This window comes from Oncorhynchus kisutch, unplaced genomic scaffold (genome assembly GCF_002021735.2).
Source record: "Oncorhynchus kisutch isolate 150728-3 unplaced genomic scaffold, Okis_V2 Okis02a-Okis13b_hom, whole genome shotgun sequence".
Classification (NCBI taxonomy): domain Eukaryota; kingdom Metazoa; phylum Chordata; class Actinopteri; order Salmoniformes; family Salmonidae; genus Oncorhynchus; species Oncorhynchus kisutch.
The window spans coordinates 13,624,823-13,640,803 of NW_022261979.1; the positions used below are offsets into that span (position 1 = coordinate 13,624,823).

A 15,981-nucleotide genomic window follows, 5' to 3' on the forward strand; every position below is an offset into this window, starting at 1 on the left:
GAGTGTGTTTCTCTCTCTTAGACCTAAACCTCAACTGGAGTGTGTTTCTCTCTCTTAGACCTCAACCTCAACTGGAGTGTGTTTCTCTCTCTTAGACCTAAACCTCAACTGGAGTGTGTTTCTCTCTCTTAGACCTAAACCTCAACTGGAGTGTGTTTCTCTCTCTTAGACCTAAACCTCAACTGGAGTGTGTTTCTCTCTCCTAGACCTCAACTGGAGTGTGTTTCTCTCTCCTAGACCTCAACTGGAGTGTGTTTCTCTCTCCTAGACCTCAACTGGAGTGTGTTTCTCTCTCTTAGACCTAAACCTCAACTGGAGTGTGTTTCTCTCTCTTAGACCTCAACTGGAGTGTGTTTCTCTCTCTCAGACCTAAACCTCAACTGGAGTGTGTTTCTCTCTCTTAGACCTCAACCTCAACTGGAGTGTGTTTCTCTCTCTTAGACCTAAACTGGAGTGTGTTTCGCTCTCTTAGACCTAAACCTCAACTGGAGTGTGTTTCTCTCTCTTAGACCTCAACCTCAACTGGAGTGTGTTTCTCTCTCTTAGACCTCAACTGGAGTGTGTTTCTCTCTCTTAGACCTAAACCTCAACTGGAGTGTGTTTCTCTCTCTTAGACCTAAACCTCAACTGGAGTGTGTTTCTCTCTCTTAGACCTAAACCTCAACTGGAGTGTGTTTCTCTCTCTTAGACCTAAACCTCAACTGGAGTGTGTTTCTCTCTCCTAGACCTCAACTGGAGTGTGTTTCTCTCTCCTAGACCTCAACTGGAGTGTGTTTCTCTCTCCTAGACCTCAACTGGAGTGTGTTTCTCTCTTAGACCTCAACTGGAGTGTGTTTCTCTCTCTTAGACCTCAACTGGAGTGTGTTTCTCTCTCTTAGACCTCAACCTCAACTGGAGTGTGTTTCTCTCTCTTAGACCTCAACTGGAGTGTGTTTCTCTCTCTTAGACCTAAACCTCAACTGGAGTGTGTTTCTCTCTCTTAGACCTCAACCTCAACTGGAGTGTGTTTCTCTCTCTTAGACCTCAACTGGAGTGTGTTTCTCTCTCTTAGACCTAAACCTCAACTGGAGTGTGTTTCTCTCTCTTAGACCTAAACCTCAACTGGAGTGTGTTTCTCTCTCTTAGACCTAAACCTCAACTGGAGTGTGTTTCTCTCTCTTAGACCTAAACCTCAACTGGAGTGTGTTTCTCTCTCCTAGACCTCAACTGGAGTGTGTTTCTCTCTCCTAGACCTCAACTGGAGTGTGTTTCTCTCTCCTAGACCTCAACTGGAGTGTGTTTCTCTCTTAGACCTCAACTGGAGTGTGTTTCTCTCTCTTAGACCTCAACTGGAGTGTGTTTCTCTCTCTTAGACCTCAACTGGAGTGTGTTTCTCTCTCTTAGACCTCAACTGGAGTGTGTTTCTCTCTCTTAGACCTCAACTGGAGTGTGTTTCTCTCTCTTAGACCTCAACTGGAGTGTGTTTCTCTCTCTTAGACCTAAACCTCAACTAGAGTGTGTTTCTCTCTCTTAGACCTAAACCTCAACTGGAGTGTGTTTCTCGCTCTTAGACCTAAACCTCAATTGGAGTGTGTTTCTCTCTCTTAGACCTAAACCTCAACTGGAGTGTTTCTCTCTCTTAAACCTCAACTGGAGTGTGTTTCTCTTAGACCTAAACCTCAACTGGAGTGTGTTTCTCTCTCTTAAACCTAAACTGGAGTGCGTGTTGATCATCTTGTGCGCGCGTTGATCATCTTGTGCGCGCGTTTATCATCTTGTGTGTGTGTATGTGTTACCTGCAGCACCACTCTCCTGGCTGTAGCTAAGAGACGAGGAGCTGAAGGTGCGTAGCCTCAGGCTCTGGGCTCTCTGCTGCCGGGCGGCATCACACGTCTGGTTGGGGTGCCACAGCTGTTTACAGTGGTAACAGAACTCCGTGCCACACCCCTCACGCCCACACGTGATCTTAGGACAGCTGGCACAGCCAAAGGCAATGACTGCATACCTACAAAACCAGAGGGAGAAACAGGTCAGGGTTCTATCTTCCAGGACAGAAAGGGACAACGCTCTCTGTGCTCAATGTCCAGGAGTCTCTGCCTGAGTCGTCAGAACACCCCCTGTTTCTAGCGATGTTCATTCATTCAGCTTCCAAAAAATATAGCTTGTACTAATTCAGCCCAGACAGTTGTCCCCTGCCTGTCTGCCTCTCTCTCTCTCTTTCCCTGAGAACCCTCAGACAGGACCCTCAGACAGTGGTCCCCTGCCTGCCTCTCTCGCTCTCTCCAGGGTACTGCAGACTAGCTCAGTGCTGCCCCCCTCTCATTGAATAACTCTGGTTGAAGGCCGACCAGGGTACTGCAGGCTAGCTCAGTGCTGCCCCCCTCTCATTGAATAACTCTGGTTGAAGGCCGACCAGGGTACTGCAGGCTAGCTCAGTGCTGCCCCCTCTCATTGAATAACTCTGGTTGAAGGCCGACCAGGGTACTGCAGAACTAGAACTTCTGTGTGCAATTTTGAAAACAATCAATGCAAGGACATACATCTGGTGTATTAGAAGCAGTTATTGGCACCATGATTGTCTTTGAAATGTGTATTTATTCACACAAAAGATTGACCATGAAGATGGCCATTTTCTTCTTCACTATAATGGGGGGGATCCTGTTTTCTGCTAACAAAGTCTGCAGTACCACGGTCGACCTTCAACTGGAGTTATTAAATGAGAGGGGGCAGCACTGAGCTAGCCTGCAGTACCACGGTCGACCTTCAACTGGAGTTATTCAATGAGAGGGGGGCAGCACTGAGCTAGCCTGCAGTACCCTGGTCGACCTTCAACTGGAGTTATTAAATGAGAGGGGGCAGCACTGAGCTACCCTGCAGTACCCTGGTCGACCTTCAACTGGAGTTATTAAATGAGGGGGCAGCACTGAGCTAGCCTGCAGTACCACGGTCGACCTTCAACTGGAGTTATTCAATGAGAGGGGGCAGCACTGAGCTAGCCTGCAGTACCCTGGTCTTTCAACTGGAGTTATTCAATGAGAGGGGGGCAGCACTGAGCTAGCCTGCAGTACCCTGGTCGGCCTTCAACTGGAGTTATTCAATGAGAGGGAGGCAGCACTGAGCTAGCCTGCAGTACCACGGTCAGCCCTGAACTTTGTGGCTTCGATGAGAACGGATCAGTCGTTCTCACCTGTCCAGAAAGACAACAGCCTATCAGAAAGTCTCCAGGCTGGATCAGAGGCAGGTCATAACATTTAACACCCGTCAAATACGGGTCAGTTTAGCGATTGGCCGTTAAGACTGTCTGTTTCACCAGCCACGTTGACGGGGGGGTCAATTTGCAAGGCACTACGTATAAAAACAGACAACAAATAATGTATGAACACACGTGAGTCAGGTTAGAATGCTGTATCTTTGTCTCACTGTCTGTTTTCAAAGTGTTTCTGCCGTTTTGTTTCATAGATGCTGATTGCACATAGAAATACAGATCCTAGATCCCCACCTCACACAGCAACGCTGCCTGACAGGAGCTGTGAGCAATGATAGATTCATTTTATGGAGACGCTGCACACACACACAAGCCTTAAATGTTGGTCTAATTTACTGGAAAGTTTACAAGGTGAGACTTTGTCCTCGTGTTTCTTGGATATTTACTTTGTGTACACAAGCTCGGTTGTTTTTGCCATGTTAGTTTGAGTCTGCTGCTTCAACTGATTGTGAACGCGACGCCTCAGTCAGTTCCCTAATCTCTCTCTCACACACACACACACACACACACACACACGCGCCTCGACCTCGAGCGGTTCCGTTACCTCTGGGCAACTGAACATGGTCTTCTTACTAATACATTATTGTTTTCTTGTTGTAAAGTTTGTTGTTTTTTGATGTAATTATGGGCAAACAAATATTTATTTATTTTTTAAAAAATGTGAGCGGCTGGTAGATTTTGTAAGTAGGATTCAACACTAAGAGCCAGACTGACTGCGTGGACTGTAACAAACAGCAGGAGGATTCAACACTAAGAGCCAGACTGACTGCGTGGACTGTAACAAACAGCAGGAGGATTCAACACTAAGAGCCAGACTGACTGCGTGGACTGTAACAAACAGCAGGAGGATTCAACACTAAGAGCCAGACTGACTGCGTGGACTGTAACAAACAGCAGGAGGATTCAACACTAAGAGCCAGACTGACTGCGTGGACTGTAACAAACAGCAGTAGGATTCAACACTAAGAGCCAGACTGACTGCGTGGACTGTAACAAACAGCAGTAGGATTCAACACTAAGAGCCAGACTGACTGCGTGGACTGTAACAAACAGCAGGAGGATTCAACACTAAGAGCCAGACTGACTGCGTGGACTGTAACAAACAGCAGGAGGATTCAACACTAAGAGCCAGACTGACTGCGTGGACTGTAACAAACAGCAGTAGGATTCAACACTAAGAGGCAGACTGACTGCGTGGACTGTAACAAACAGCAGTAGGATTCAACACTAAGAGCCAGACTGACTGCGTGGACTGTAACAAACAGCAGTAGGATTCAACACTAAGAGCCAGACTGACTGCGTGGACTGTAACAAACAGCAGGAGGATTCAACACTAAGAGCCAGACTGACTGCGTGGACTGTAACAAACAGCAGAAGGATTCAACACTAAGAGCCAGACTGACTGCGTGGACTGTAACAAACAGCAGTAGGATTCAACACTAAGAGCCAGACTGACTGCGTGGACTGTAACAAACAGCAGTAGGATTCAACACTAAGAGCCAGACTGACTGCGTGGACTGTAACAAACAGCAGTAGGATTCAACACTAAGAGCCAGACTGACTGCGTGGACTGTAACAAACAGCAGTAGGATTCAACACTAAGAGCCAGACTGACTGCGTGGACTGTAACAAACAGCAGTAGGATTCAACACTAAGAGCCAGACTGACTGCGTGGACTGTAACAAACAGCAGTAGGATTCAACACTAAGAGCCAGACTGACTGCGTGGACTGTAACAAACAGCAGTAGGATTCAACACTAAGAGCCAGACTGACTGCGTGGACTGTAACAAACAGCAGGAGGATTCAACACTAAGAGCCAGACTGACTGCGTGGACTGTAACAAACAGCAGGAGGATTCAACACTAAGAGGCAGACTGACTGCGTGGACTGTAACAAACAGCAGGAGGATTCAACACTAAGAGCCAGACTGACTGCGTGGACTGTAACAAACAGCAGGAGGATTCAACACTAAGAGCCAGACTGACTGCGTGGACTGTAACAAACAGCAGGAGGATTCAACACTAAGAGCCAGACTGACTGCGTGGACTGTAACAAACAGCAGTAGGATTCAACACTAAGAGCCAGACTGACTGCGTGGACTGTAACAAACAGCAGTAGGATTCAACACTAAGAGCCAGACTGACTGCGTGGACTGTAACAAACAGCAGTAGGATTCAACACTAAGAGCCAGACTGACTGCGTGGACTGTAACAAACAGCAGTAGGATTCAACACTAAGAGCCAGACTGACTGCGTGGACTGTAACAAACAGCAGTAGGATTCAACACTAAGAGCCAGACTGACTGCGTGGACTGTAACAAACAGCAGTAGGATTCAACACTAAGAGCCAGACTGACTGCGTGGACTGTAACAAACAGCAGTAGGATTCAACACTAAGAGCCAGACTGACTGCGTGGACTGTAACAAACAGCAGTAGGATTCAACACTAAGAGCCAGACTGACTGCGTGGACTGTAACAAACAGCAGTAGGATTCAACACTAAGAGCCAGACTGACTGCGTGGACTGTAACAAACAGCAGGAGGATTCAACACTAAGAGCCAGACTGACTGCGTGGACTGTAACAAACAGCAGGAGGATTCAACACTAAGAGCCAGACTGACTGCGTGGACTGTAACAAACAGCAGTAGGATTCAACACTAAGAGCCAGACTGACTGCGTGGACTGTAACAAACAGCAGTAGGATTCAACACTAAGAGCCAGACTGACTGCGTGGACTGTAACAAACAGCAGTAGGATTCAACACTAAGAGCCAGACTGACTGCGTGGACTGTAACAAACAGCAGTAGGATTCAACACTAAGAGCCAGACTGACTGCGTGGACTGTAACAAACAGCAGGAGGATTCAACACTAAGAGCCAGACTGACTGCGTGGACTGTAACAAACAGCAGGAGGATTCAACACTAAGAGGCAGACTGACTGCGTGGACTGTAACAAACAGCAGGAGGATTCAACACTAAGAGCCAGACTGACTGCGTGGACTGTAACAAACAGCAGGAGGATTCAACACTAAGAGCCAGACTGACTGCGTGGACTGTAACAAACAGCAGGAGGATTCAACACTAAGAGCCAGACTGACTGCGTGGACTGTAACAAACAGCAGTAGGATTCAACACTAAGAGCCAGACTGACTGCGTGGACTGTAACAAACAGCAGTAGGATTCAACACTAAGAGCCAGACTGACTGCGTGGACTGTAACAAACAGCAGTAGGATTCAACACTAAGAGCCAGACTGACTGCGTGGACTGTAACAAACAGCAGTAGGATTCAACACTAAGAGCCAGACTGACTGCGTGGACTGTAACAAACAGCAGTAGGATTCAACACTAAGAGCCAGACTGACTGCGTGGACTGTAACAAACAGCAGTAGGATTCAACACTAAGAGCCAGACTGACTGCGTGGACTGTAACAAACAGCAGGAGGATTCAACACTAAGAGGCAGACTGACTGCGTGGACTGTAACAAACAGCAGTAGGATTCAACACTAAGAGCCAGACTGACTGCGTGGACTGTAACAAACAGCAGTAGGATTCAACACTAAGAGCCAGACTGACTGCGTGGACTGTAACAAACAGCAGGAGGATTCAACACTAAGAGGCAGACTGACTGCGTGGACTGTAACAAACAGCAGTAGGATTCAACACTAAGAGCCAGACTGACTGCGTGGACTGTAACAAACAGCAGGAGGATTCAACACTAAGAGCCAGACTGACTGCGTGGACTGTAACAAACAGCAGTAGGATTCAACACTAAGAGCCAGACTGACTGCGTGGACTGTAACAAACAGCAGTAGGATTCAACACTAAGAGCCAGACTGACTGCGTGGACTGTAACAAACAGCAGTAGGATTCAACACTAAGAGCCAGACTGACTGCGTGGACTGTAACAAACAGCAGTAGGATTCAACACTAAGAGCCAGACTGACTGCGTGGACTGTAACAAACAGCAGTAGGATTCAACACTAAGAGCCAGACTGACTGCGTGGACTGTAACAAACAGCAGTAGGATTCAACACTAAGAGCCAGACTGACTGCGTGGACTGTAACAAACAGCAGTAGGATTCAACACTAAGAGCCAGATGAATGTCTGAGTAGCTCGAACAGCAGTAGGAGTCAACACTAAGAGCCAGATGAATGTCTGAGTAGCTCTAACAGCAGTAGGAGTCAACACTAAGAGCCAGATGAATGTCTGAGTAGCTCTAACAGCAGTAGGAGTCAACACTAAGAGCCAGACTGACTGCGTGGACTGTAACAAACAGCAGTAGGATTCAACACTAAGAGCCAGACTGACTGCGTGGACTGTAACAAACAGCAGTAGGATTCAACACTAAGAGCCAGACTGACTGCGTGGACTGTAACAAACAGCAGTAGGATTCAACACTAAGAGCCAGACTGACTGCGTGGACTGTAACAAACAGCAGGAGGATTCAACACTAAGAGCCAGACTGACTGCGTGGACTGTAACAAACAGCAGTAGGATTCAACACTAAGAGCCAGACTGACTGCGTGGACTGTAACAAACAGCAGTAGGATTCAACACTAAGAGCCAGACTGACTGCGTGGACTGTAACAAACAGCAGTAGGATTCAACACTAAGAGCCAGACTGACTGCGTGGACTGTAACAAACAGCAGTAGGATTCAACACTAAGAGCCAGACTGACTGCGTGGACTGTAACAAACAGCAGTAGGATTCAACACTAAAAGCCAGACTGACTGCGTGGACTGTAACAAACAGCAGTAGGATTCAACACTAAGAGCCAGACTGACTGCGTGGACTAACAAACAGCAGGAGGATTCAACACTAAGAGCCAGACTGACTGCGTGGACTGTAACAAACAGCAGTAGGATTCAACACTAAGAGCCAGACTGACTGCGTGGACTGTAACAAACAGCAGGAGGATTCAACACTAAGAGCCAGACTGACTGCGTGGACTGTAACAAACAGCAGGAGGATTCAACACTAAGAGCCAGATGAATGTCTGAGTAGCTCTAACAGCAGTAGGAGTCAACACTAAGAGCCAGATGAATGTCTGAGTAGCTCTAACAGCAGTAGGAGTCAACACTAAGAGCCAGATGAATGTCTGAGTAGCTCTAACAGCAGTAGGAGTCAACACTAAGAGCCAGATGAATGTCTGAGTAGCTCTAACAGCAGTAGGAGTCAACACTAAGAGCCAGATGAATGTCTGAGTAGCTCTAACAGCAGTAGGAGTCAACACTAAGAGCCAGATGAATGTCTGAGTAGCTCTAACAGCAGTAGGAGTCAACACTAAGAGCCAGATGAATGTCTGAGTAGCTCTAACAGCAGTAGGAGTCAACACTAAGAGCCAGATGAATGTCTGAGTAGCTCTAACAGCTCTGCTGAGGGAAGTTCCAAAGGAAATGTGGCTGCCAACAACTTAACAGCAGCAGTCTGAAAACAGCCAAGCAAGGAGGACTGAACGATAGAGACAGAGGAGAGAGACTGGAGGAACTATAGAGACAGAGGAGAGAGACTGGAGGAACGATAGAGACAGAGGAGAGAGACTGGAGGAACTAGAGAGACAGAGGAGAGAGACTGGAGGAACTAGAGAGACAGAGGAGAGAGACTGGAGGAACTAGAGAGACAGAGGAGAGAGACTGGAGGAACTAGAGAGACAGAGGAGAGAGACTGGAGGAACTAGAGAGACAGAGGGGAGAGACTGGGGGAACTAGAGAGACCAACGGCTATAAAGACAGAGGAGAGAGACTGGAGGAACTAGAGAGACAGAGGAGAGAGACTGGAGGAACTATAGAGACAGAGGAGAGAGACTGGGGGAACTATAGAGACAGAGGAGAGAGACTGGGGAAACTATAGAGACAGAGGAGAGAGACTGGGGAAACTATAGAGACAGAGGAGAGAGACTGGAGGAACTATAGAGACCAACGGCTATGAAGACAGAGGAGAGAGACTGGAGGAACTATAGAGACAGAGGAGAGAGACTGGAGGAACTATGAAGACAGAGGAGAGAGACTGGAGGAACTATAGAGACAGAGGAGAGAGACTGGAGGAACTATAGAGACAGAGGAGAGAGACTGGGGGAACTATAGAGACAGAGGAGAGAGACTGGGGAAACTATAGAGACAGAGGAGAGAGACTGGAGGAACTATAGAGACCAACGGCTATGAAGACAGAGGAGAGAGACTGGAGGAACTATAGAGACAGAGGAGAGAGACTGGAGGAACTAGAGAGACAGAGGAGAGAGACTGGAGGAACTAGAGAGACAGAGGAGAGAGACTGGAGGAACTAGAGAGACAGAGGAGAGAGACTGGAGGAACTATAGAGACAGAGGAGAGAGACTGGGGGAACTATAGAGACAGAGGAGAGAGACTGGGGAAACTATAGAGACAGAGGAGAGAGACTGGAGGAACTATAGAGACCAACGGCTATGAAGACAGAGGAGAGAGACTGGAGGAACTATAGAGACAGAGGAGAGAGACTGGAGGAACTAGAGAGACAGAGGAGAGAGACTGGAGGAACTAGAGAGACAGAGGAGAGAGACTGGAGGAACTAGAGAGACAGAGGAGAGAGACTGGAGGAACTATAGAGACAGAGGAACTATAGAGACAGAGGAGAGAGACTGGAGGAACTAGAGAGACAGGAGAGAGACTGGAGGAACTATAGAGACAGAGGAGAGAGACTGGAGGAACTAGAGAGACAGAGGAGAGAGACTGGAGGAACTAGAGAGACAGAGGAGAGAGACTGGAGGAACTATAGAGACAGAGGAGAGAGACTGGAGGAACTATAGAGACAGAGGAGAGAGACTGGAGGAACTAGAGAGACAGAGGAGAGAGACTGGAGGAACTAGAGAGACAGAGGAGAGAGACTGGAGGAACTAGAGAGACAGAGGAGAGAGACTGGAGGAACTAGAGAGACAGAGGAGAGAGACTGGAGGAACGATAGAGACAGAGGAGAGAGACTGGAGGAACGATAGAGACAGAGGAGAGAGACTGGAGGAACGATAGAGACAGAGGAGAGAGACTGGAGGAACTATAGAGACAGAGGAGAGAGACTGGAGGAACTAGAGAGACAGAGGAGAGAGACTGGAGGAACTAGAGAGACAGACTGGAGGAACTAGAGAGACAGAGGAGAGAGACTGGGGGAACTATAGAGACAGAGGAGAGAGACTGGGGGAACTATAGAGACAGGAGAGAGACTGGGGGAACTATAGAGACAGAGGAGAGAGACTGGAGGAACTATAGAGACAGAGGAGAGAGACTGGAGGAACTATAGAGACAGAGGAGAGAGACTGGAGGAACTATAGAGACAGAGGAGAGAGACTGGAGGAACTATAGAGACAGAGGAGAGAGACTGGAGGAACTATAGAGACAGAGGAGAGAGACTGGAGGAACTATAGAGACAGAGGAGAGAGACTGGAGGAACTATAGAGACAGAGGAGAGAGACTGGAGGAACTATAGAGACAGGAGAGAGACTGGGGGAACTAGAGAGACAGAGGAGAGAGACTGCAGGAACTATAGAGACAGGAGAGAGACTGGGGGAACTAGAGAGACAGAGGAGAGAGACTGGAGGAACTATAGAGACAGAGGAGAGAGACTGGAGGAACTATAGAGACAGGAGAGAGACTGGAGGAACTAGAGAGCCTGCAGCATCACACTAAAAATGTAATATATAGGAGCCAGGCCAGCCTGCAGCATCACGCTGACGATGTAATATATAGGAGCCAGGCCAGCCTGCAGCATCACACTGATGTAATATATAGGAGCCGGGCCAGCCTGCAGCATCACGCTGACGATGTAATATATAGGAGCCGGGCCAGCCAGCAGCATCACACGGACGATGTAATATATAGGAGCCGGGCCAGCCTGCAGCATCACGCTGACGATGTAATATATAGGAGCCGGGCCAGCCTGCAGCATCACACTGACGATGTAATATACAGGAGCCAGGCCAGGCTGCAGCATCACACTGACGATGTAATATATAGGAGCCGGGCCAGCCTGCAGCATCACACTGACAATGTAATATATAGGAGCCGGGCCAGGCTGGAGCATCACGCTGACGATGTAATATATAGGAGCCGGGCCAGCCTGCAGCATCACGCTGACGATGTAATATATAGGAGCCGGGCCAGCCAGCAGCATCACACGGACGATGTAATATATAGGAGCCGGGCCAGCCTGCAGCATCACGCTGACGATGTAATATATAGGAGCCGGGCCAGCCTGCAGCATCACGCTGACGATGTAATATATAGGAGCCAGGCCAGCCTGCAGCATCACACTGACAATGTAATATATAGGAGCCGGGCCAGCCTGCAGCATCACGCACAATGATGTAATATATAGGAGCCAGCCTGCAGCATCCCGCTGACGATGTAATATATAGGAGCCAGGCCAGCCCGCAGCATCATGCCAACGATGTAATATATAGGCGCCAGGCCAGCCTGCAGCATTACGCTGACGATGTAATATATAGGAGCCGGGCCAACCTGCAGCATCACGTTGACGATGTAATATATAGGAGCCGGGCCAGCCTGCAGCATCACGTTGACGATGTAATATATAGGAGCCAGGCCAGCCTGCAGCATCACGCTGACAATGTAATATATAGGAGCCAGGCCAGCCCGCAGCATCATGCCAACGATGTAATATATAGGCGCCAGGCCAGCCTGCAGCATTACGCTGACGATGTAATATATAGGAGCCGGGCCAACCTGCAGCATCACGTTGACGATGTAATATATAGGAGCCGGGCCAGCCTGCAGCATCACGTTGACGATGTAATATATAGGAGCCAGGCCAGCCTGCAGCATCACGCTGACAATGTAATATATAGGAGCCGGGCCAGCCTGCAGCATCACGCTGACGATGTAATATATAGGAGCCAGGCCAGCCTGCAGCATCACACTGACAATGTAATATATAGGAGCCGGGCCAGCCTGCAGCATCACGCACAATGATGTAATATATAGGAGCCAGCCTGCAGCATCACGCTGACGATGTAATATATAGGAGCCAGGCCAGCCTGCAGCATTACGCTGACGATGTAATATATAGGAGCCGGGCCAACCTGCAGCATCACGTTGACGATGTAATATATAGGAGCCGGGCCAGCCTGCAGCATCACGTTGACGATGTAATATATAGGAGCCAGGCCAGCCTGCAGCATCACACTGATGTAATATATAGGAGCCAGGCCAGCCTGCAGCATCATGCTGACAATGTAATATATAGGAGCCGGGCCAGCCTGCAGCATCACATTGACGATGTAATATATAGGAGCCGGGCCAGCCTGCAGCATCACGTTGACAATGTAATATATAGGAGCCAGGCCAGCCTGCAGCATCACACTGATGTAATATATAGGAGCCGGGCCAGCCTGCAGCATCACACTGATGTAATATATAGGAGCCAGGCCAGCCTGCAGCATCACGCTGACAATGTAATATATAGGAGCCGGGCCAGCCTGCAGCATCACATTGACGATGTAATATATAGGAGCCAGGCCAGCCTGCAGCATCACACTGACAATGTAATATATAGGAGCCGGGCCAGCCTGCAGCATCACGCACAATGATGTAATATATAGGAGCCAGCCTGCAGCATCACGCTGACGATGTAATATATAGGAGCCAGGCCAGCCTGCAGCATTACGCTGACGATGTAATATATAGGGGCCAGCCTGCAGCATCACGCTGACGATGTAATATATAGGAGCCGGGCCAGGCTGCAGCATCACGCTGACGATGTAATATATAGGACCCGGGTCAGCCTGCAGCATCACACTGACAATGTAATATATAGGAGCCGGGCCAGGCTGGAGCATCACGCTGACGAGCCGGGCCAGCCTGCAGCATCACGCTGATGTAATATTTAGGAGCCAGGCCAGCCTGCAGCATCACACTGATGTAATATATAGGAGCCGGGCCAGCCTGCAGCATCACGCTGACGATGTAATATATAGGAGCCAGGCCAGCCTGCAGCATCACGCTGACGATGTAATACATAGGGCGGTAGGTAGCTTAGCGGATAAGAGCGTTGGGCCAGTAACCAAAAGGTTGCTGGTTTGAATCAACGGGCAGGCTAGGTGAACAAAAATATATCGATGTGCCCTTGAGCAAGGCACTTCACCCTAATTGCTTCTGTACGCCGCTCTGGATAAGAGCATCTGATAAATGACAACAACAAAATGTCAAAATGTAAATGTGATGGATTTAGAGACAGTAGGCTAATAGATCTGCCCTCTCACACCACTGAGTGAGGCCTCGTCTCTACTTCCTCTCCTCTCCAGCAGGTCAATGACAGAGAGACAGCAGCCACGGCTCCAGCCGAAGTCCATTCTTACTCAGTCAGCAGGTTTAGGGGGGAAATGTGTGTTTAAAAAGGCAGAACTGGATGTTAATGGCTCATGTTAATAACATTATGACGCTTGTGACAGGGAGGGTTGAGGGAAGGAGGATTGAGTTCATAGGGGGTTTGGATCATAGGGAGGATTGAGTGTGGGTGGTTTGGTCCATAGGGAGGGTTGAGTGTGGGGGGTTTGGTTCATAGGGAGACAGGGGGGTTGAGTGTGGGGGGTTTGGTCCATAGGGAGAGTTGAGTGTGGGGGGTTTGGTCCATAGGGAGACAGGGAGGGTTGGGTGTGGGGGGTTTGGTCCATAGGGAGACAGGGAGGGTTGAGTGTGGGGGGTTTGGTCCATAGGGAGGGTTGAGTGTGGGGGGTTTGGTCCATAGGGAGACAGGGAGGCTTGAGTGTGGGGGGTTTGGTCCATAGGGAGAGTTGAGTGTGGGGGGTTTAGTCCATAGGGAGACAGGGAGGCTTGAGTGTGGGGGGTTTGGTCCATAGGGAGGGTTGAGTGTAGGGGGTTTGGTCCATAGGGAGACAGGGAAGGTTGAGTGTGTGGGTTTGGCCCATAGTGGAGCCAGTCTCTCTCCTGCTCCAGCCCTCTACTCTTGACTCACAGCCCCACCCAGCCCAGCTGGAACCATTGGCCCCCTCCCTCCCAGAGCTGGCTACTCCAACATGTGTGTGTTCTCCTCTCAGTCAGTCCCTCTACTCTTGACTCACAGCCCCACCCAGCCCAGCTGGAACCATTGGCCCCCTCCCTCCCAGAGCTGGCTACTCCAACATGTGTGTGTTCTCCTCTCAGTCCCTCTCCACAGGCTGGACTCTGGACTGACGTTCCCAAATCCCCTCTGACCAGCAGCGGGTTCAACTGCACGGTGTAACAGGCCAGTAGTACAGAACAGTCTCACTACAGAGCTGCACGGTGTAACAGGCCAGTAGTACAGAACAGTCTCACTACAGAGCTGCACGGTGTAACAGGCCAGTAGTACAGAACAGTCTCACTACAGAGCTGCACGGTGTAACAGCACAGTAGTACAGAACAGTCTCACTACAGAGCTGCACGGTGTAACAGGCCAGTAGTACAGAACAGTCTCACTACAGAGCTGCACGGTGTAACAGGACAGTAGTACAGAACAGTCTCACTACAGAGCTGCACGGTGTAACAGGACAGTAGTACAGAACAGTCTCACTACAGAGCTGCACGGTGTAACAGGACAGTAGTACAGAACAGTCTCACTACAGAGCTGCACGGTGTAACAGGCCAGTAGTACAGAACAGTCTCACTACAGAGCTGCACGGTGTAACAGGACAGTAATACAGAACAGTCTCACTACAGAGCTGCACGGTGTAACAGGACAGTAGTACAGAACAGTCTCACTACAGAGCTGCACGGTGTAACAGCACAGTAGTACAGAACAGTCTCACTACAGAGCTGCACGGTGTAACAGGCCAGTAGTACAGAACAGTCTCACTACAGAGCTGCACGGTGTAACAGGACAGTAGTACAGAACAGTCTCACTACAGAGCTGCACGGTGTAACAGGCCAGTAGTACAGAACAGTCTCACTACAGAGCTGCACGGTGTAACAGGACAGTAATACAGAACAGTCTCACTACAGAGCTGCACGGTGTAACAGGACAGTAATACAGAACAGTCTCACTACAGAGCTGCACGGTGTAACAGGACAGTAGTACAGAACAGTCTCACTACAGAGCTGCACGGTGTAACAGGACAGTAGTACAGAACAGTCTCACTACAGAGCTGCACGGTGTAACAGGCCAGTAGTACAGAACAGTCTCACTACAGAGCTGCACGGTGTAACAGGACAGTAGTACAGAACAGTCTCACTACAGAGCTGCACGGTGTAACAGGACAGTAGTACAGAACAGTCTCACTACAGTTATGTTATGAGACAATTATGAACATGTACTCTCTTTACCTGGTATCTGAATACCCCTAAAACTATCCTTATTGATCCTTATCGATATGAAGTGTCATAAAACCCCTAAAACTATCCTTATCGATATGAAGTGTCAGAACACCCCTAAAACTATCCTTATTGATATGAAGTGTCATAACACCCTAAAACTATCCTTATTGATATGAAGTGTCATAACACCCTAAAACTATCCTTATCGATATGAAGTGTCATAACACCCTAAAACTATCCTTATTGATAGGAAGTGTCATAAACACCCCTAAAACTATCCTTATTGATAGGAAGTGTCATAAACACCCTAAAACTATCCTTATTGATAGGAAGTGTCATAAACACCCCTAAAACTATCCTTATTGATAGGAAGTGTCATAAACACCCCTAAAACTATCCTTATTGATATGAAGTGTCATAAACACCCCTAAAACTATCCTTATTGATATGAAGTGTCATA

General features: G+C 48.7%; 1 protein-coding gene across 1 annotated transcript in view; it reads right to left on the bottom strand.

Moving 5' to 3' along the window:
- LOC116359254 (E3 ubiquitin-protein ligase RNF19A-like) overlaps positions 1-15,981 on the bottom strand; it is an 84,691-nt gene that overhangs the window by 22,437 nt on the left and 46,273 nt on the right. The window contains exon 3 of the mRNA XM_031811819.1: positions 1,776-1,984. Within this exon, the coding sequence (XP_031667679.1) occupies positions 1,776-1,984 (209 nt within the window). The remainder of the gene's footprint in view (positions 1-1,775; positions 1,985-15,981) is intronic.